At 39.4% G+C, this 20,643-nt stretch overlaps 1 protein-coding gene across 1 annotated transcript in view; it reads left to right on the forward strand.

The window, feature by feature from the left end:
- Positions 1-20,643, forward strand: part of LOC140238134 (unconventional myosin-Va-like) — a 228,407-nt gene that overhangs the window by 130,685 nt on the left and 77,079 nt on the right. Inside the window, exons 8-12 of the mRNA XM_072318070.1 lie at positions 2,141-2,248; positions 6,751-6,857; positions 9,274-9,405; positions 17,965-18,098; positions 20,045-20,126. Of these exons, the coding sequence (XP_072174171.1) occupies positions 2,141-2,248; positions 6,751-6,857; positions 9,274-9,405; positions 17,965-18,098; positions 20,045-20,126 (563 nt within the window). The remainder of the gene's footprint in view (positions 1-2,140; positions 2,249-6,750; positions 6,858-9,273; positions 9,406-17,964; positions 18,099-20,044; positions 20,127-20,643) is intronic.

The raw sequence follows: 20,643 nt of genomic DNA on the forward strand, positions 1-20,643 counted from the left end.
ATTTACAACATTAAGTGTGACAAAATTAATGAAGCAAACCCAATCTCCAAACTCCAATACAAAACAAGGGAAATAGAGCAGCCGTGTTCACGGGTTACGTACACTTGATAAAATAATACGATAAATGACATCGGAGTAAAGCTGAACTGCCGAAAAAAAGAGAAAAAAAGAAAGAACGGATAAAAGTCCTGCGGGAGTCGAACCTCTCGCCTGCCGGTATGGCGTTATGAACAACCAGCGCGCTAACCGATTCTGCCACATGGCTGTCCTGAAGACCGGGTGCAAAACTTAAATTTAAATACCATCGCGAGTTTGTTGCCTTGTGATGGCGCTATTCAACTTCCCACAAGTGGCAGCGTGGATTCGATCAATGTATAGTTGCAAAAAAAAAAAAAAAAAAATTGGGAATCGTTCCATACAGATTACATTCTCATTTTCAGTTTTAAACTACAAAATTATCAACCTGATGAGGAGATTTGAAAACATAAAATGCATGATTACTAAAGCTTATTGTGTCAGCTACAACATATGTATGTTTCAGAGGAAATGAAGCAAAATCAGATGAGATAAAGGTGCTTAAACGTTGTTAAGTCAATGCATGCTTTAAAAAAAAATCACCTCCCATAGACATAACACGTAAACTTGTCCGATTTTGCATCTTTACTTTTAATCACAATTTAAAGTATGATGACGTCATCAAATTTCAAAACCATGACATGGACTTGAAAGGCAAATGTTTAAAGGACAACATATGTGAATTTGGGATAATATTGAGCTTAAACAACAGAGATACGAGCAAATGAATGTCAGAAACAGTACCTCAAAAAAATCAATTCCACTTTTTTTATTCAAAATGACGATATGATCACTTCATCGCGTTTTCCTGGCAATATTGATACTAGGAATGTTATTTACAATTCATATGCTTTTGTAATATGCAATAGAAATATCGGGTCAACGGACGATTTAAAGAGCTATGGCGAAATAAACAAAGACATGTTTTTTCACTATATTTGCAGAAAGACGCGCGCGCGGAATTTCAACTTTGACGCCAGTGCATTCCTTTGTTATAGGTCAACATCGATCGAAAATCAGTGGATATTGTTACTCAAAGTATCAGGAATCCAAATCAGTCAAAAAAATTGCATTTTCATGTTGGTTACGCCCTCTGCGCGCGAAATTGCGCGGACGGACGCGCACGCGAGAAAATGTTTGAAACGCTTAAAATTGTCTGAAACTTCGAGATTTCCCATTGGGAAGTCGTTTTGAGCCTTTTAAAATTTTGACGCGCCCGTACGCGCGCGTAATGAAGACCTGGGTAACTAGCGTTAAAAAGTAAGATAGAACGTGACCTGAACTTTTTGTCCACCGAAAATGATGCAGAAATGACATCTAGTTATGAAGTTATGATCGATCATGTGACAAGGTCCGAAAATCACAAAATGGCGCCTAGATGACGTCATAGATATGTTACTGTCATGAAAACCTTATTGTGGCTAGATATTGTTATGAGACATGTTGACTGAAAATTTCATGTCATTCCGTAATGTCATTGTTGAGATATTGACGACACAAAATTGTCCAGAAAGAAAGAAGAATAAAAAAAAATAAAGAGAGATTTTGACAATCACAATAGGTGATACGCTGATAGCGTATCACCTAAAAATGAGCTTTCGACTCAAAGAAAAAGAAATCACCAGTATTGGAATATCATTTTTTTTTTCTCAACTCAAAGAAAAGAAGAGGAATGGATTGAAAAATCTGGATAGGATTTGACGCTTAAAGAAGGAGGAAAAATTGTCATGCCTGATTTATTGGAATGCTCCTGGGAAGGCAGAATAAAAAAGCAATGCAGTGTGTTGACAAGAAACTAACCGAGAACTTTGCGTTGATGTTTGTTAATTTTTGCTTGTGGTATCACTCACAGCACTTGAAAAGCACCTGGGCAGAACACAAGTTACACATTGTAAGCATCAATATATGGCAAGTCAATGTTGTTATTTCAATGTCAAACTATCAAAATGGGATCTGATTTGATAACAAGCAGTAGCTGTTTGTTTGTTTCGTTTTCTACCCCTGACCACACCCCTACTTCCAAATGGACTCGCCCTAACTCTCTCATGTTTTTCTTTGTCTTTAGGAGATCCTGATGAGTTCTTCTACACCAGTCAGGGGGAAGCACCTGTTGTGGATGGCATTGATGACAAGAAAAACTTTGAGGAGACCAAAGAGGCATTCAGATTACTGGGTAAGATCTTAGAAAAGAAGTAGAATGAAAAATAAATCAGTTTTTGCAGAAGAAAGAGACCATAGTATTTACTCAAACCAAAGATGGAAAAATCTGAGTAGAGACTGTTGTCAATAGTTCATGCCTCTTTTAAGATTGACCCTTGACCTCTTGTGAACTTTGATGAGGTACCTCTAGATGAGAAGCAGAAAGGCAATAACTGGTCTAGAATGCTGTTCTACTTCTTACATGACATGCAAAGTGTTCTAGCACCCCCCCCCCCCCCCCCCCCCCCCCCCCCCCCGTGCACCTCATCGCTGAGCACCTCACTTCAAGAGAATCTCTTCAGACTTCGGACCACTCATGGCTGCTGGTTTGTCTCTACTAGCCTCTCCCTTTCCCCTCCAAGTTCCTTTCATCTATTAGATATGTGAGGAGACTCTAGTGGCTGCACTTTACTAGGGTCTAATAACATTTCTTATTCAGCAAAATGATGGAATCATGAACCTCCTTTGGAGAGAAAAAAAAAACAACTTTTTGTCTCTAAGGGCTATTTTTTCTCTCTTTCTCTAGACAAAGTGAAGCATTGTATAATGCCAAGCACTTTTAACCAAATTAAGTGCCTCAGAGAGGCAACAGTCTTGGGTTATGACATCACTCTGACATAGAGCTATGAGGCTCAAAATTTGCCGAGAGTCTGGGGCAAATCCTATTAGAATTGTAATGATTTAATGTAAGTTGAAGGACATAATCCACAGTGCACTTTTTGAAACAATTTCTGTTAGGCTTCAAAGTACAGTAAACCAGGGTATTGGAAATACAGTGCAGTAATGTGAAAGAAAAGCAAAGGTCAGCCCTCCATGAGTCTTGTTCAGAAATTTTGTTGATCTGCTTTTTTTACTCTAGGGGATGCCAAATTTTCTGAGAAAGTAATGTTTGTTGGGAGGTTCCTCGCATTGGCATGTGATCTGTGTATAAAACCTCTTCATTTTTGTGTGACTACAAAACCTAATGCTGTGTAGAATCATGACTATCGAATTTCCCTTAAGGGTATTGGAGGCTGAGCTGCAATCTTCATTTTAATTCGATTGCATCACTAGAATGTTCTAAAGTTCTACCCCATGTCTTTATATGGTATACACTCTTCTGATTCAAAGGTTGATGTCAAGAGGAGGTGGGGGGGGGGGTGGGGCGAGTGGCAAGGTTAGTTGATCTGAGTGATGTACAAGATATCAGAAGTTTACACATGATATAGCCTATAGATTGTTAGTGGATGACCTCTTAACAAATTCCTTGAATCAAGTACAACTGATGCAGCCCCTGATTGTTAAAGCCATCGTTCTCCTGATTTTATTGCATTGCAGGTGAACTGTAAAGGCATTAAATTGAACAAGCTGACCTTGACAGCTCACATATATCTATTTCCATTTTTAAATCATTCGATAGAGTAGTGAATCAGTAAAAGTTTCAGCACATTCCTATGAAGATATACATACCTCCTTGAAAATACTGTTTTTCCTGAAAAGTGACTGCTCTTCAGTTATCAGGGCAAATTCTGATTCTTCACATGGCTCCAGATCAGCAACATTTTAAGACATGAAATCTCAAGGGAAAGATACATTTGTATTTCAGTGATGAAATATGTGTTAATCATGGTTATGTTCCCCCCTTCCATCTTTATAAGAAGTCCCATGAAAAATCTTTCATAACTTTCACAGCTGAATGACATATTCAACCACAACAAGAGTGGGTGAAACGGGGGAAAAAATCTCATAAAAGGGATAGTTGTTTCCATCCCAAAACCTCTCTCTCAAGAATTTATCTGTCCCATAATCTGCAAGAAATTTCTCATGTTCTATGAAGCTCCCTTTAGATTGTAAGAAAGTTTACGGGGCAGACAGGTTAACACCCCAACACATGATGACTTAAGTCAGCCATTTAGAAGGGGAACTCAATTTGCATAATTTATTCACACTTCCCTTCAAGAGATCTCTAGAGGGAGCCCTTGGACCCCAAAAACGCAGGAAATACGAACTGTCAGTGTAATTCCACATGTCAGCGCTCTGGAACAGAGCTCCGGGAAAGCCTTTAGATTCTCAAGTCATGTTGTATATAACTGAGAGAGGAAAAAGGAAAAAAGAATGCTTCATGGCACTGTCTTAATTCCTTTAAAATTGTCGTAAAAATCTGGACTAGTTCTTGCAGATTGTTCTGTCAGAGATATGATTGTGAAAATGCCATGTTTAGCATCAGTTTCTCATACTGCAGTACAGTTTGTGCTTTTGTGTATCTTGGGTGCAGCAGTGAAGATGTGGTCTGGTTGTACTACAGCTGATATAATGTGGCAAGAATTTAGTCCAAGTAATTGAGCAAAATATGAGTATTTCAGTCCATTTGTAGATACATGAAACCATTTATCAGCTCTGCCCCATGATAGGAAATAGCTCAGCTTCCCTCCTATCAACCTTCAGAATTTAATGTACCGGTAATCAACAAATTATTTCAGAAGAATTTCTGCAATGTCACACAGGCCCTTTAAAGGCAGGTCTTTGGGCACGTGTGACCGCTTTTGCTGTCAGACAGTCGCATGTCATCGCATCTGACAGTCCAGGGAGTAGGATTATCAGGGTCAGCTGTAAAAAGACGTAAGAGACGGAGGCGGAAAGGAAATGGGCGGCGTGCATCCGAAACTGGGTCAACGTACACTTCACGCCACATTTCTTTGGTGTCCCTCCACCCTGCATGTACCCCACTCAGCAAGAACAGAACAGAGAAAGGGAGAGAAAGAATAGAAAAGTAACAGACAGAAAAAATGTAGATCAGACTTTACAGACAAGTGACATATAGGGAGACATACTCGTTGAGGAAGATACAGAAATGGTGCAGATAGGCAAGAAACAGGCAGGTGGTATGATGGGTGGTGATGTCGTCAATGAAAGCGGGGCATCGTCTTGTAATGGGAATCGTGCTATGAAAACGTATGGTTTTTAAGAAAACATGGAGTGAGTCAGAGTAACTTGATATGCGCTTGCCTCAAATTTGGCTTCCTCCCACTCAAACACGTCCGTCATCATCTCTACGTGAAGGTGAGGTGTGAAGGTGTATCAAATGGAATCCACCCATCTTCATGCTATTTATTCTAGCACGGCTGGACCTGTCAATGCTGGGTACACACCCTGTATGTCAAAGCTGGGAGGTTCCACCTCCCTGGTCAAAGCAAGATCATTGCCAGCCATTCTGCAACAGCTATTTCTGTCAATTTCATATTCATACTTTGCTACCAAGGTGTACCTCAGTCTATGGGGCTGATGAGGTTAGCTAGGTACTTGTTCTTGAACCCTTAAGACTCCCTTCCTGTCCTTGTCATTTGATGAAAATATTTCCTAAAGGCGGTCTGGTTAAAAAAAGGATATAATGAGTTTTGACTTGTGGAATATGAAAATAGATTCAGATTAAATAGGAGCAAGTGCTGTATCATGACATATTTTGTTTTATGAGGAAGATGAAATGTGACAACATGAAATGTCATTTTACAGACCATATGGCTGAAATGATATTCATTAGTCTGTGCCAGTCTCAAATGTTACAGACATGCCTTCTGAATTATGATCATAAATTGATACATTCTGTATGGTTTTTATTCTTTATTTTTCTATTGTCTGGCAATATTTATAACTTTGGGCACTGACCCACTTCTGGTAATTTCTTCTTTTTTTTAATCTGAAAGCAGCTGAATGCTTTATATAAAGGCATTCTACCAATTCCTACCAATTTCCTCGCCGCACTGAAAAATGTGGAAATAATCTAACCGCGGTTTACTCATCATCATTTCCTTAACCACCTCAAAACCGTCATATCAAAATAATGATGGCATTGTATACAAAGTGGTCGGTGATGGGAGCAAGAGACTTACTGAGTTTCTGTTCGGAGCTGAGTCAGCTGCCACAACCAGACATGTTGTAGTGTGTCTAGTAGTCTTCCTTCAAGTCTGTAGATAATTTTGCCCATTTCCTTTGGATGCCCTTTACAAGGTGAAACAAAAGAAGAAAAAATTAAACATCCGTGAAAGCAGGTCTGGGTCATGAAACTGATACCGTCATCTCGGCAGAGGAGGTCTTTTATTAACTCCCCCCCCCCCCCTTCTTGATCCATGCATTCATGTAATAGTGAATCAGTGGAAATGCATGGAGTGGCATGCTGGTCTCGTTTCCAAGCAAATATTTGAATTAAGATTGATAGAACTTTGTACAAGGAACATACATGAGATAAATAGTATTTGAGTCAAGGATTCATGTTTCTATAAAAAAAGAAAGATTTCATACCAAATGCAATTACAGAGCATATGACACACAAAATTAATTATGAGTAAGTGAAATAAATCCCTTATGACATTCATAGATAGAGACAGTATGAATAGTTTGTGCTGACCGGGCGAATATAAAATTATCACCACAACCATAAGCATCACCAACATATGAATTATAATGTAAGATATGATATGATTTTTCTGTCCTTCATTCCAGGCTTCAAGGAGGACATGATGAAGCAGATTTTCCGCATCATTGGCGCTGTTCTTCACTTTGGCAACGTGGATATCAGGCCAGACCAGCATGAGAGCAGCAAGATTGAGGTATGCAAAAAAGAAGAAAAAAAATGAGTAGTTATAATTTAGGAATTAAAGTGATATTGAGACAGCTAAGAATGTCCAGTAGTAATATCTAATGAGAAGATAAGACAGACGATGAAAGCAAGTTGTTGCCAAAACTGACATGAGGAAGATTTAAAATCAAGGTCAAAGGCCACATAAGTTAAAATGCCATCTTTGGGCCATAAATTCCATGAGGTAAGTCCAATGATAGTGGTATTTGGTACCGATATAATGCATAGAGGTAAATCAAAAGATATTTCCTTTATGAAGATACGGCTTAAGGTCAATCCTTGCTCAGTCAGTGGTCGAGATCAGTGAATCAATCAGAATGTTAACGAAAGTCCACTTACATGAATAGCACATAATAGGGGTTGCACTAGAAATGAAAGGCAGTCTTCTGCGCAGCGGTTGGATTCCTTTGGTTTTATTGAAAATGTGTGCAAGCTGCTAGAGTTTAAGACCACCCACCTCAAAGGATATTGAGAAAATTAGTGCTTGTATGGTGCGGAGACGAAGGCTTTCCTTACGGCAATGACATCAGCAGTGTTGACACACATGTATGTACACCCTTGGTAGTGCAAGCTTTCAATGTAGGCTTATAATGTTGAAAATTGTTGTTGAAAATGTTTAAATATGACACTCTTTTATTTTCTGTCCCTCAGTCTGTCTCTGTATGAGTAATCATTTTCTGGTGTCATGAATAGCCACAAACAAGTTGAGGTTTGATTTAAATGTGGTATAATTATGTAATGAGACATTGATGAAATTGGAAACCATGTGATTAAAGGTCAAGACCAAAGGCCAACGTTCTCGTGCCCACACAGGAATATAAGTGTGGGACTGAGATAAGCAGGTATAGAATCACCACTGATGCCTTTCTTAATTTGCTAAGATCTGGTGTGTTCTTTTTTTTTTTTTTTTCCTGGACTGTTTGTGTTCTAAAAACATTAATATTTTGTTGGGATGGGCTGAAATTAAAACTTCGTAATTTCATAGATTTGATAATAATTTGAATAGTTTGATAGGTCAGGGAAAAAATACAGTCCCTGTGTAGATTCCCTTGTCCCTCTCCGTAGTACAACGATATGTATATGCACATGGGTTTTCAACAATTGAAATGAGTAAATTGGAAGGAAATTGGTGGTCAAACAGAACTCTTTACAGTGATCATCAATGATTTCTTGGTCTGCTTTAAGAAAACAAGACCCCCCCCCCAAAAAAAAAAAAAAAAAAAAAAAAAAAGAGAAGGTGAATATGCCCTTACCAAAACACTCGTACCTTTCTTGTCATTGCTGCTTACAATTGCTGAAAAGTAGTGAATATATTCCGTACGTCTGTCAAGCATGCTTAACAAGCAAGGAAATCAGTAGGGCCATTTCATAGCCCCAAGGGTTCGTTTGCCACAAGATCCATTCAAAACAAGATTGCTCATCATTGTGTAGTCAACGATAAAGATCGCTCTGACCTCTGCTGTGGTATGAAGTCATGGCAGATATTTTGACCAGTGCTTGGGCTTACTGTCAGGAAAAAAAGAAGAAGATAGATACAAAGTTTATCCAGATAAAGACTGTCCACAGAGAAGATGTGATTAGAGTTTTGTAGTGATCGAGTCCAGATTTTGTCACAAGGGGTGGGGGCAATGGGGGATGGGGGGGGGGGAGGCTGAATGATGTAAAGTTGAGGTGACATTGCCATATTTGTCTGGTGGTCCCATTATCGAGGTATCTAGGTCAGTATTGAAGATTGCTGACTGTCACATCAGTATAGAATCTAAATGGCAAATTCTGTAATGGCATCAGTCAAGTTGGTGCTGACACTTCTTCTTAAACAGATTGGTGTAGCATGCCGAGTTTATTCACCTGTAAGTTTTGCGGGCTCTTTCTCTAAGAGTTCACATGATGATCCTCGGTTTGATTCTTATGTGCAGTTTGTCAGTATTTTCCTTGTGTCATTCTGACAACTTGATAGACGATGGTTGATAACCATGGTACTTTGTGCTTGCAAATGAGGGTGAAAATATGACTGTAACATGTGACATCCAATGCAACAACAGGAAAAGAGAGGGGTAATGGTGTATACATATGATTAATTCACATCATTTGTGATCTTTTTCCTCTCGTGTGAAGAATTGTTCCAATAAGCTTAATTTCCATGTTGGGGGTATTTCTCATTAAGAAATTCAATGAAATATTCTTTAAAGTTACAAAGTATGTGGGGAAAAAACCCAGCAAAGCTACAAGATATGTTGAAGAAATAACATTTATTTGTCACATCATGGAAGTTGCTGTAAATATATCCTCCAAAAAGGAGGAAACTTCCACGAAGAGAGTGTGCCACTTACATTTGACATCAATTATGCTCAAATTGATATTATCATGTGCTATGGTGACACCTGCAGAAGGACAATGAGAATCTGCCAATCCTGTGCAGTCTGCTGGGTGTGGACGAGGACCAGATGTGCAAGTGGCTGTGCAACCGGAAGATCGTCACAGTTCGAGAGGTGCTGACCAAGCCTCTACGCCGAGATCTGGTAAGATTTACATTCCCTGAACCTCCTTCAATGTCCAGGGCTCTTCCCAAATTTTGATAGAAGATAACTGTGACAGTCATTTCCCTTTTACCAGTTCTGTTCCCTTATATGAATCTGTGTTGGTGTCTGTTTAATGTGTCTTTAATAAAAAGATCTTCAGCGTTCCTCTGATTGTAGTGGGTGGTCGTGTTTACCCCCCCCCCCCTTTTTTTTTTTTTTTTTTTTTACTTTATCTGAGCAGGAGTAAGAAAGTTTCTACTTATAGTTCTGTGATTTTTTGTTAGATACAGGGTGAGTAGGTCGTTTCACGATCTATATAGAAGCATTAGAAATTGGATTTAACCACAATCAGAGATGTTCAAAGTTGGTTTCTCCCTTCTCCAATACCTTGCCAAACCTCATCTGTGGCTTGACCTTCCCAATGAGCTTTATACTGCTAAATGCCATACTCCCGTCCTTCTCTCGTCATATCGTCCTCCACTGCTGAGAAGCATATGCGATCCATCTCGTGGGTCTGACCTTTGCGAACTTGGAAGCCCGCATCGAGTGATGCCAAAAGAATTGCAATGTGTAGGCTGCGACGAGAGGACAGTTGTTGCCAGTCCTGTGTCGCTAGAGCAGGGACAGAAATTTTTCTCTACTGCATGGGCATCATTCCTAAGGAAAAGACAGGTGTCTTCAAGAAGCTCTCAAGTGTTCTGTACTGCCATGCATTAGTCCTATACCGTAAAAACCTTAAAGGGAAGATAAACCCCAAGAGCAATGTGGATTGAGTAAAAGCAGTAACATTAGTAGAACACATCAGTGAAAGTTTGAGGAAAATCGGACAATCGATGCAAAAGTTATGAATTTTTAAAGTTTTGGTGTTGGAACTGCTGGATGAGGAGACTACTAGAGGTTATGACGTATGAGAGGACCACAACATAAAGGAAATATAAAAGGAATTCCACAAAAATTCACTTTTCTAGCAAAATGAAAGAGTTCTTGACTAACCGCTTTCAGAAAGCAGGGGAAATAAGTGCTACCCCTAACATATGTCAGTATCAAGTTGATGGAATATGTAATTTTCATGAAAAATGAATTTTCATTGAATTCCCTTTTTATTTTCTTTATATTGTAGTCCACTCATACATCATAACCTCTAGTAGTCTCCTTACCCAGCAGTTGCAACACCAAAACTTTAAAAATTCATAACTTTTGCATCGATTGCCCGATTTTCCTCAAATTTTCACTGATGTGCTCTATTAATATTACTGCTTTCACTCAATCCACATTGCTCTTTGGGTTTACTTTCCCTTTAAGCAATTTTGATAGTCCTATGACAGAGCTGTGCACAACAATGATTTAACTCTCCAACGCTCACATTGGTCATTTTGGGGTTGCTCCTACATCAGCCACTTTGTACATTCTGTTTCAGGGCACTGTCACCTCGTGATGGGGAAACATGTTATATTTTGTGGGTTAGCAAAACAATGGTAGCTCTTTTATGGAGATAGGTGATGGCTGTGGTAGTCATGAATGAAAGATTCAAGCAAATTATAGAATACAACCAATAACTATATTTTTTTCAGTCATATCATGAAATGATTTCTTTTTTTTTTTTTGTCCCATAGCATAAAGAGGTAAAGGATTAAAATTGTCAGGGAAAATGTGCCTTATTAGTTGCTGGAGTTTTCCACCTGTCTCATTGACATTTTCACCCCAAAGATGAAAACATGACACCTTTTGTTGTATTTGGTGCCTCTCCTGCTTACGTATTTCCGCCTCGTCCCATGAGAGGGCAATGTGCGGTATCACAAATAATGTGCTAGTTTGATGGAAATTACGTGTGACACCATCTGAGGGGAAAAAAAAAAAAACAAATAGGAAAGACATATAGCATGAATAAGGGCAGGTGAAATAAGCGGAAGTGAACCCCAAAGTGTAGATGTTTATCCAGCCCGCGGAGGAAGTTGTTCGGGTCTTATCGCGTTCAGACTGTTGTGGTCCCCGCTGACAGGTGGACCTAGCCAAGTCCATGGGTGCCCGGCGACACATGCTGGGACATTACCTAAATGGATTTTCAGCGATCACTCGCCGGTGAAGATCGCCATCTTGGGGCTGACGAGAATTAAGTGATGTGGGGGGGGGGGGGAAGATTCTCACTGCATTGCCGCTTGAAGAGTTTTGAAAGTTTCCAGTGAGCAAGAGTGAGCTTGTGGCATGCTTGATAAAGGAACATCATCTCAGCATGGTCATACCACTGTCCCTCTTTATTTTTTTTTCTCTCTCTCAAACTGCTTTTTGTGCCCTTCTCCTATCTCGCTGTCTCTCTGTCTTTGTCTTTCTGCTTTTGTAAGGTACAAAGATCACATCTCGATTGAAGTTGAATTTGTTCTCCGCAAGAAAGGATATATTCAGTGGCTTTGGTTTGTGGCACATCTGGTTCATGTGTGCATTGAAGTTAATCACCTCAATCCCAGCACTAGACGTATTTGAGTTTCTCTCATTTTGTCCCAAAATTTGCATTTTCATTCGTTCTATATTACATATGAATGCAAAGGAATGAGGACATATACATGTAACTTTGTCCCCAGAAGCAAAAGAACAGAGTAGACACATTATCTACTTTTTGACGTTCTGTAAACCCGCATGAAGATTTTCAAGTGATGAAGTCAAACATCCCTCTCCTTGATTCCTGTTATACAAAGGTACCGAAAAATCAATGTTTTTGTTATACAAAGGTACCAAAAAAAAATGTTCAAATAGCTATGAAGCTGGACAATCTTGCATTCATCTCCTTTAGGCTAGACATCTTTTCTTTATGACTTAGTCCTATATTTGCAAATGAAGCTGTAGATCCAAGGTTATTCCTCTCCTCTTGCCATCTCCTTGCACCGACGACATGCTAAATAGTTCATCTTGAGTGGCAGTACATTGACATGAAGAATTTTACCCAAACCAGTCACGCAATTAAAAGGTCTTGGCAGGTGCAAGGACCTGTTGCCGTGTCATGCATGCAAATTTAATTTCTGTATCAAACATCTACAGTAGAGCGAGGGCAGTGACTCCATCTGAAGTTCCTTGAAACACTTGATTCTTCCGTTTCATACTTGCAGTGAGGGGGAATTTGGATATTGCCAGATATTTCAGTGATCAGAACTAGACCGTTGATTCATTTGAGGTATTACTTGACCTTCATGTATCCTCGACAAGTGTCCACAGTTTTTAATTTGTTTGTGTTCAAGCTGTGCCATAAGAATAGCTAAGATGTTACGATAGTCAAGAGCTTAAATGGATCACATCAAATATGACAACAACCCTTATGAAGCTGGAATGAGCTGAAATAAAAGGTTGGGTGGGTGTTTTTTTCACCCCATTAGTGGCAATCAAAGTTCTTTTACCCAACAAGATGTGACGCTCCTTTGAAAAGTAGAAAACGAGATAAAGAAAGAAAGATGAATGGTGTCTGTAGAGATTCCAGAGTGTCGAGCCACGTGACGTGAAGTTGTCAAGCGCATTAATTAGGCACCACAACTCCCAGCCGAGCCAGTTGTGCTATTTTTGGGAACCAGTGATGCCATGCCTTGCCAATGGCGGGCCGAGTTTGTCAGTAATTGTGCATGCGAGCCCCAGATCTGTCTGCTGTTTTGGAAGTGATTTATTACCCAGGTTTGACAGAGTAGAAAGGGCTGAATACTCCCCCCTGCAACAGACTTGTGCCTGTTGATAGTGGCATTGGAGGAGTTTTTTATTAATAGACTTCCCCCCTATCAAGTCAATGCCATTAACGAAGAGCGGTGATGCAAGGTCTAAATGCTGGGGTTCTTCCCTCTAGGATTTCCTACTTCCCTTGTGAAGTAAAGACAGTGCTCCTGTGGGTAGACCAGGACTAGTCTTCTCCGTTCAAGCAGCTTCAAGTTTCAGACAAGGTGTCTGCTGAGCAAGGCGTCAACTTTGTATTGCACCCACTGGTTGCAATGTGCTTGGTAATGTCAGGATCAGCATTTTTCATTGTTTTGCTCTTGAAGGAAACATATTTGTCTGTGGTTGTTCCCAAAACAAACAAATACCTGATCATTAAGAATGCTACCCTAGCTTTCTGTTAAGATTGATTCAGTCACCATTAAAAGAGTACTGAAGTTACTATGTCACAGTCTTTTGTTCTAGCTTGGATTGGAACCAGTTGTGAGCATGGTTAGCAACTGTAGTGTTCACAGAAATTCGGGCCTGGTGAAGTTGCTTAGAACCAGTTTCCATGGCGATGAATGGCTAGTGATGTCACACGTTAGTACTGTATCCCTTTGAATCTTCATCGCTGGAAATTTAAAAGGCTGTATGTCTGAATGTAGTAGTATGGGAGAACATTGTACATCCATGGACTATGAATGATGTAACCAAACAGTTCATCAATGTTTGTACCAAAACTGAATGAACAAATAGAATGTTGCAGAGAAATACTATACCTTTTGGTTTATGTAGCATATGCAGAATTTCCAAACATCTTTCTGTTTGATTTCTCAGTTTTATTTCTCAATTTTATTTCTCAATTTTATTTCTCAATTTTTCTTCCCCTCCAAGTATTTGAAACTGGAGTCAGAAAGTGATAAGATCAATAGAGTGAATGCCCTTTACTATCTGAAGTCAGTTGTCTTTAATGGAGCAGGTGCTATTCTCTTTAACCTGTTACCTGTGGAAGTACAAAGGTCTAGTTGTAAGCCTATGGGAGAGCAAAAAGTCAGCACTCAAGGGGGTTGTGACTTGGCAGGTGGCCAAAACTTAGATGTCTGTGCTAGATGGCCGTGCCTTTCCCAAAGTGTGAATTGAAGTTCAGATTCGAGTCTTGATTTTGCCGACTTGTAGAAGTGTGCGTTGATGGAATTAATTCAGAGAAAAAAAAAATGTCCTTGGAGGTCAGTGGACGGCAGAGTTTTCAGTGTTGTAGGAAAGATATAGCTCTTCCTCACCTCTCCACGTGGTTTCATTAAGCGCAGGAAATTGACCCATATCGAATGCCGAGAAGACGTCGATTTGGTGTTGAAGTTGTTTATCCCAGTTTCAAGTTGCTGCTTTCTCAACTGTATTCATTATCTTTAAGCTATGAGGTCTTACTTCCATATTTGAATTACTTTGCTTTTTAAAGTCAAAATAAGTCTCCCAAGTGAAATTATGTTACTCCATATCATATCACATATTATGGTAATATTCTTGCAATATGATTGGTGAAGAGGCAGTCACATGACAGAATATATTCCAACCAAGTCAGATGACCTCTTTGAAAGCCTGAGCCATCTATGAGATAGTTGTGGTGAGATATTGTACATGATGATGTTATTTTTGAGAGTTTTGCAAATCACCTTTGAACCATGAAAATAGCAACACATGCATATAAAATTGTGCAAAAGTATCATTTAGGGGGAAAAAATCAATCTATGCCAGCACTGGATTGCATAAAACTAGTAGCTTTTGTTGTTCCAGCACACTGTATATATGTACCATGACATAGCGATATCTGGGGCATAACAACACACTAGGTCATACTTAAAATGTAAAACACACTACTTGTTTTATATACATGGGATCACTGAGTAAAAACATTCAGTAGACATACTAGTATTATCATTTGTTACTCATTCCTATTCCATTCTTAAAGTGTAAAGTAAAGATTACCAGATTCTTGCAACTGCAAAATTAACATCATACAAAAATTTGCAGACAAGTAGCCATTTATGAAAATATATGTACGCAAGAAGTTGAGCTCATACAGTAGTATTTTGGGCATAGGATATTACTTTTTTGGCAGGTCAGACTAGGTCTAGATTTTGGCTGAGAAAAAAAAAAAAAAAAAAAAAAAAAAAAACTTGCAAAAATTTTTAAACAATAGACGCAGGATGTGCATCATGTAATCAAATTCTAAATTTGGACGATGAAACATTTTCCTCAATTTTGTGATGATTTAGGATGGGAGCAGTGTCTTTCCAGGAAATAGCCTTCAGGAGAAGGCTGCATTTAGCTCACTGCAAGATTGATAGTTGTTATTCCCTTCATCCTCTTTAGCAAGGACTGAATGTTTCTTTCACATCTGCCTAAAACAATTTTAGAAAATAGATTAAGACATTTGTGTTGTACAATTATTCTCACATTAGTAATCTTATACGTACTGTGCCTGCTTTGGAGTGGAATAACTCCATTTTTATTTAGTAGAGCCTTCCAGCCCAAATTATTCATTTCTAGCAGTCATGGTGATGTGATCTCTATTAAAAGCACATGCAAACAATAAGGTACATGTATATTTTCAAGAGATACCCTGTCATTTGTATTTGTGGGATAGTATGCTAGTGTTCAGCCAAAGTGTGCAAAATAAGTCACAAATATCGCACGCTGATTAATTTGTGAATGTAATCATGTATTACAACTCAGAGTGATTCCCTCTTAATGCACTGACATTGCAGATGTACCAGTAGAAAATTCAAAGTACAGTCAAACCTGTCTGTAGCGGCCACACAAGGGAGATGAAAAAAAAGTGGCCATTATAGACAGGTGGCTGCTATAGACCGGCTCTTTAACATGCTTTTTCTCTTGGAGGGAATTACTTTTAGTGGTCGTATGAGGCAGGTGGTCGCTGAGACAGGTTTGACTGCATTGTTTTCACTGATATTGAATATTGGACTACGTACCATATGTTAAAATATTTTGTAGGAAAGTCATCACCTTAAGCCATTTCCCTACAAAGTACAACACAGAAAAACAAAAACAAAGCAAAGGAACATAAATATATTTTTAAAAAAATCTGAAAGGATGTTGTGAAATGTCCTGAAATTTGTGATACCATCTCAGAAAAGTCTTGTGTCACTGTGATCTGTCTTTACAAGAAACACGCGGGCTTTTTGTCTGTTATTGCACAGCCACCAGAGATGAAAACAATGACAACCAAATGACAAGCCAAAATAGGGGGGAAGGGGGGGGGGGGAGTCAAATGTCTAGAATCTTTGTGCCAAATGTGTCGCGTCTCTGTACACATGAGGTAATCGAAAACTTCCAAGATTACCGAATGTTCCCACAGAGGGGGTCGTACGGATTTAGCTGGCAGATAATCCCAACTATTTTTGTAAACGGCTGCCTGCGCTTCGGATATGTATGTCAACGGGGACCACCGCGGGCAGAGGAGATAACCACAGCATCCACAAGTATGCGTGTTCATTCCTCTAATTTTGGGAGAAAAGTTGTCGAAAGTTCTGGAGGACTTGGTAAAGAATGCAAGTTGGAGTATTATGCCCTACATCTGATTTTTTTTTTCTTGTGGCTTGTAGTTTCCCCGACAGACTTGTTTAGGCAGAGCAGACTGTGCTAACAAGTTGCAAATATCACCTTTAGTAACTAAACATTAATTATCCATTTTAATACGTGGTATGCACCGAGATATAGATGTGAGGAATATTATGTTTCAGTGTGAACTTTACATTTTCTATAGTGCTCTGTTACGTGTCCCTGTCGTTACTGAGAAAATCCAAATGGATTTGATACACAAAATGTAGAAACATTCCAACTTGAAGAGAACTGGAGTGAAGTTTATTGGCTACTGAAGGTTCAGCAATCTATTAAATTGCAGATATTTTCCTTGTGGTCTGCTGATAGATCTATTGAATACATCTGGTGTTTCTTCAATTTCCAGCTCTTGACTTATTTCTGCCATTCTCGCAACACTTACTGCCAGGGGGGCCCCCTGTGTATGAATATTTTCACCAACTGTACCTCCCTCACATCCCCCATGGAGGCAACCCCTCTGGGGTTTTTGTTTCCCTCTTTGCATCCCTGCATGCATTGGCAGTGACATTTCATGCAGCAGTTGATCAAGGACTTCGCCCTATTCCCCCCCCCCCCCAACTCTCCAAAAGGGGATGGTGTGAGGGCTTCATTTTGATGCAGTGTTCCCATCCAATAAGGGCATTTTCCCCTTTCTCCCACGCCTGCTTTAGAATCATAAACAAAACACTCTGTGTCATCATAATTCACGGACATGAAACAGGAAAGAGTGTCCACATCAGTAGGTGCCTATTTAAAAACAAGGCATAGAGATCATGTCAAGTGTTGAAGATATGCAAGTGAAGATACACCTCCCCATTGAATACAGGTTGTCAAGGAGAAGATCCTTTTCAGTGTGAGATGTAATCTGTTTTCTTAAGCAAGTGGGAGGCATTTTCAGCATTATGATGCTTCAGAAAATGTAGGGAATTTCACTTTTGAATGGTGGTACTCATTGCAAATAGGTTTGAGTATCACTTTTAAAGAATTCAAGGTAAGGACTTAAAACTCATATTTATCCACTTCTTCAATCATATGCATTAATAAGCAGATTGTTGCAGTTGTAAGAAGTGCATGTATGTTGAATGGATGTAAATGTGTAAGTGGTTTTTGATTGCTTGTTTATTTATTTACTTTCTTTTATCCAGACAAGTAAGAATCACACTACTATCACAGCATGCACTGAATAGAACTGTCCAAAGACATTGGTGTATTGATTGGGTGACATATTAACATCAAAGGTACAACTCTTTTTTTTGTGTGTGTGGCCATTTTCAGGCACTGTTTTCGAGGGACGCCCTCGCCAAGCACATCTACGCACAGCTCTTCTCATGGATCGTCGACCAGATCAACAAGGCCATGGACACAACGTCAAAGACGTCCAACTTTATTGGTGTGCTCGACATCTATGGGTAAATACTTGGCAAATGTTCCTCTCCCTTGCATAGACAAATAATTGTTTAGACAGTATAATACCACCAGGACTGAGAGTTATCACCGAGATACCTGTATTTATGTAATACTATATTTCTGGATGTCATTTGAACTGTGCAAACAATTCTTGTTTTATTCTGATGAGGACTTGAAAATTATTCAAATGTGTGAGCGTGACTTTATGTACAGTGCATTTATCTAAAAGATTGAATGAGATGATGGGATGATATGTGAACAAGACTGGTATTGATCATATGGTAAAAAGTGACATTATTATATCTGATCGATAAATTGCAAGTTTTCTGCATACTTGTATGTCACAGATCGCTGGGGGGAGGGGGGGGGGGGAGATGATACTATTCGTCATGATATGGCAAATAATAGTGCCTGATACTAAATTATGTAAGAGAAATATTGTATATGTCATTTACATATCCATTCATGATTGAATAAGTAAAAGCCCAAGAAACAGTGAGTAACCAAAGCTAGAATATCCCCTCAAACATATGCAATTGCCCATAGTACTTTGTGTCGTAACTTAAGTATTTTTGATATGTAGTTCCTTGTCGTCAAATGTAGAGTTGTGTAGACCTCAATGCAGTGAACGTGCAGAGAGCATAGGTCGGGATGGCTGCCATGCTTAAAGCTTTATGCAGTACCTCAGAGGTTTCCGATCCAAACTTTGAAAGGGGACAAGGAAGAACCACATCCCTCCAAATGTCAGTCAGCTTCAGGAAGGGGGGATTTGATGATCCAAAGAGTTGGGGGGGGGGGGGGGAGGAGTTAGCTTGGGTGTGTCAGGTGGGGGAGGGGATGGTTTAGGGAAGAGGGGGGAGAGATTGATTTCAGGGTGAGAGAGATGTGAGTTTTGAAAGGCCTAAAGAGAAAAGAGTTCGGGGGTGGGGGATGAAGATCAACTTCTGGGGAGGGGAAAGATGACTTGACTAGCTGGTTGGGGTACGGAAATTTGCAAGAAAAGTTGGGGTGCTTTGCTTTGAGTGGGTAGGGGAATCTGGTGGGTAATTCAGTAGGGAGGAGAAGGGGGTAGATGCTGGTCTTAAGAGGCCATCAGGAAATATCAAGATGAACTGGACTAGTAAAGGATAGAATTGAAGGGGAAAGAGTACATAAGATATGAATTTTGAAAGGCTTTGTGTGAAGTGTTTAAGAGAGGATGCAGTGGAGATGATCATGGGGATGGGGGAATGAGGAGGATGTGTGAGACTTGAAAGTTTGTTTAGGGGGAATGATAAGAAGGGGGAGGGGTGGAATGTGCCTGGGAGTCAGGGTAAGGGAGACAGGGTTTTGGAAAGGCCTCACAGGGGATGCTTAAGGGAAAAATTGCAAGATGAAGAGGCCAGGGGGAAGAGAGATATTGATATTGTATGACTTTATGGAAGAAAAGTTAGATGAGTTAGTTTGAAAAAATGGGATGTATTGGGTTGGATGGGGTACAAAAACTTGAAAGAGTGTGGGCTTGGACAAGGCTAGAGTTTGCAAAGCTTGGCAGGAGCATCTAGTGAGAGGAAGGTATTTGAGTGATGGAGCTTGAAAAGGGAAGCAAAGATTCAGGAACAGCTTTAGAGATGTACGGTAGGAGTAGAAAGAGTAAATAATAGTGAGTGATGGTATTGTATTCTTATTCCTCCTCTACTTGTAAGAGGAAAAAAAATCATACAAGTTGTAGAGATATAAGAAAGCATTGTTAATTTTATGTGTGAAATGAATAGTCTTTTATAATATCTATAGGAATATGTGGACAGGGATATCAAGAGAACCAAGTTTTCAGGATCACAAAAAGGAAAAGGAATTTGATGGTTAGGAGGCAGAGAGCGAGCATGTTCATATGAACTTAAGGAGCATGATGAAGGACTAGATTTAGTTCACAAGAAGCTCACCAAAAACATTGATAATTATCTTGCAGGTTTGAGATGTTTGAAATAAACAGCTTCGAACAGTTCTGCATCAACTATGCCAATGAGAAACTGCAGCAACAATTCACACAGGTAAGTACTAAGTTTGAATGTCTTCCCCTAAAAAAAAGAAAAAAAATAGTGCTGCTCCTTCATTTGTTTGCCATTAATTCAATTTTGTGTTATAATGAGCTCATTAAGGAAATTTATTATTGTGTATAATGATTTTTGTATAACTCAGATATACTGTGCAGATATTGGATAAGCTTTCCTCAGTGAATGGGAATGTTTGTTTTGTGTGTGTGAGATGATGTGTGTATATGTGTTTGCATGTCCATGAGTTTTGTGTATGTTGTGCTACTTTGCAAAATTTGCAAAATGATTTCTCAGGTAGGGTGACATCAATTGTAAAATACTGTATAGGTTTGGAATGTCAAGTGACTCAAAACAAGATGGCATACCTAGAGAGGAAGGGAGTAAATATGTGTTAGGGATCACTGTTATGATGTGATAGAAATATTGTTGATATGTGTGAGAGACAGGCAGTATCTATGTCTCACCAAGTGATGGCGCTGTTGAAAAAGGGGCCTCAGTACAAGTATATCTGCTA

This window comes from Diadema setosum, chromosome 14 (assembly GCF_964275005.1).
Source record: "Diadema setosum chromosome 14, eeDiaSeto1, whole genome shotgun sequence".
In the NCBI taxonomy this organism is placed as follows: Eukaryota; Metazoa; Echinodermata; class Echinoidea; order Diadematoida; family Diadematidae; genus Diadema; species Diadema setosum.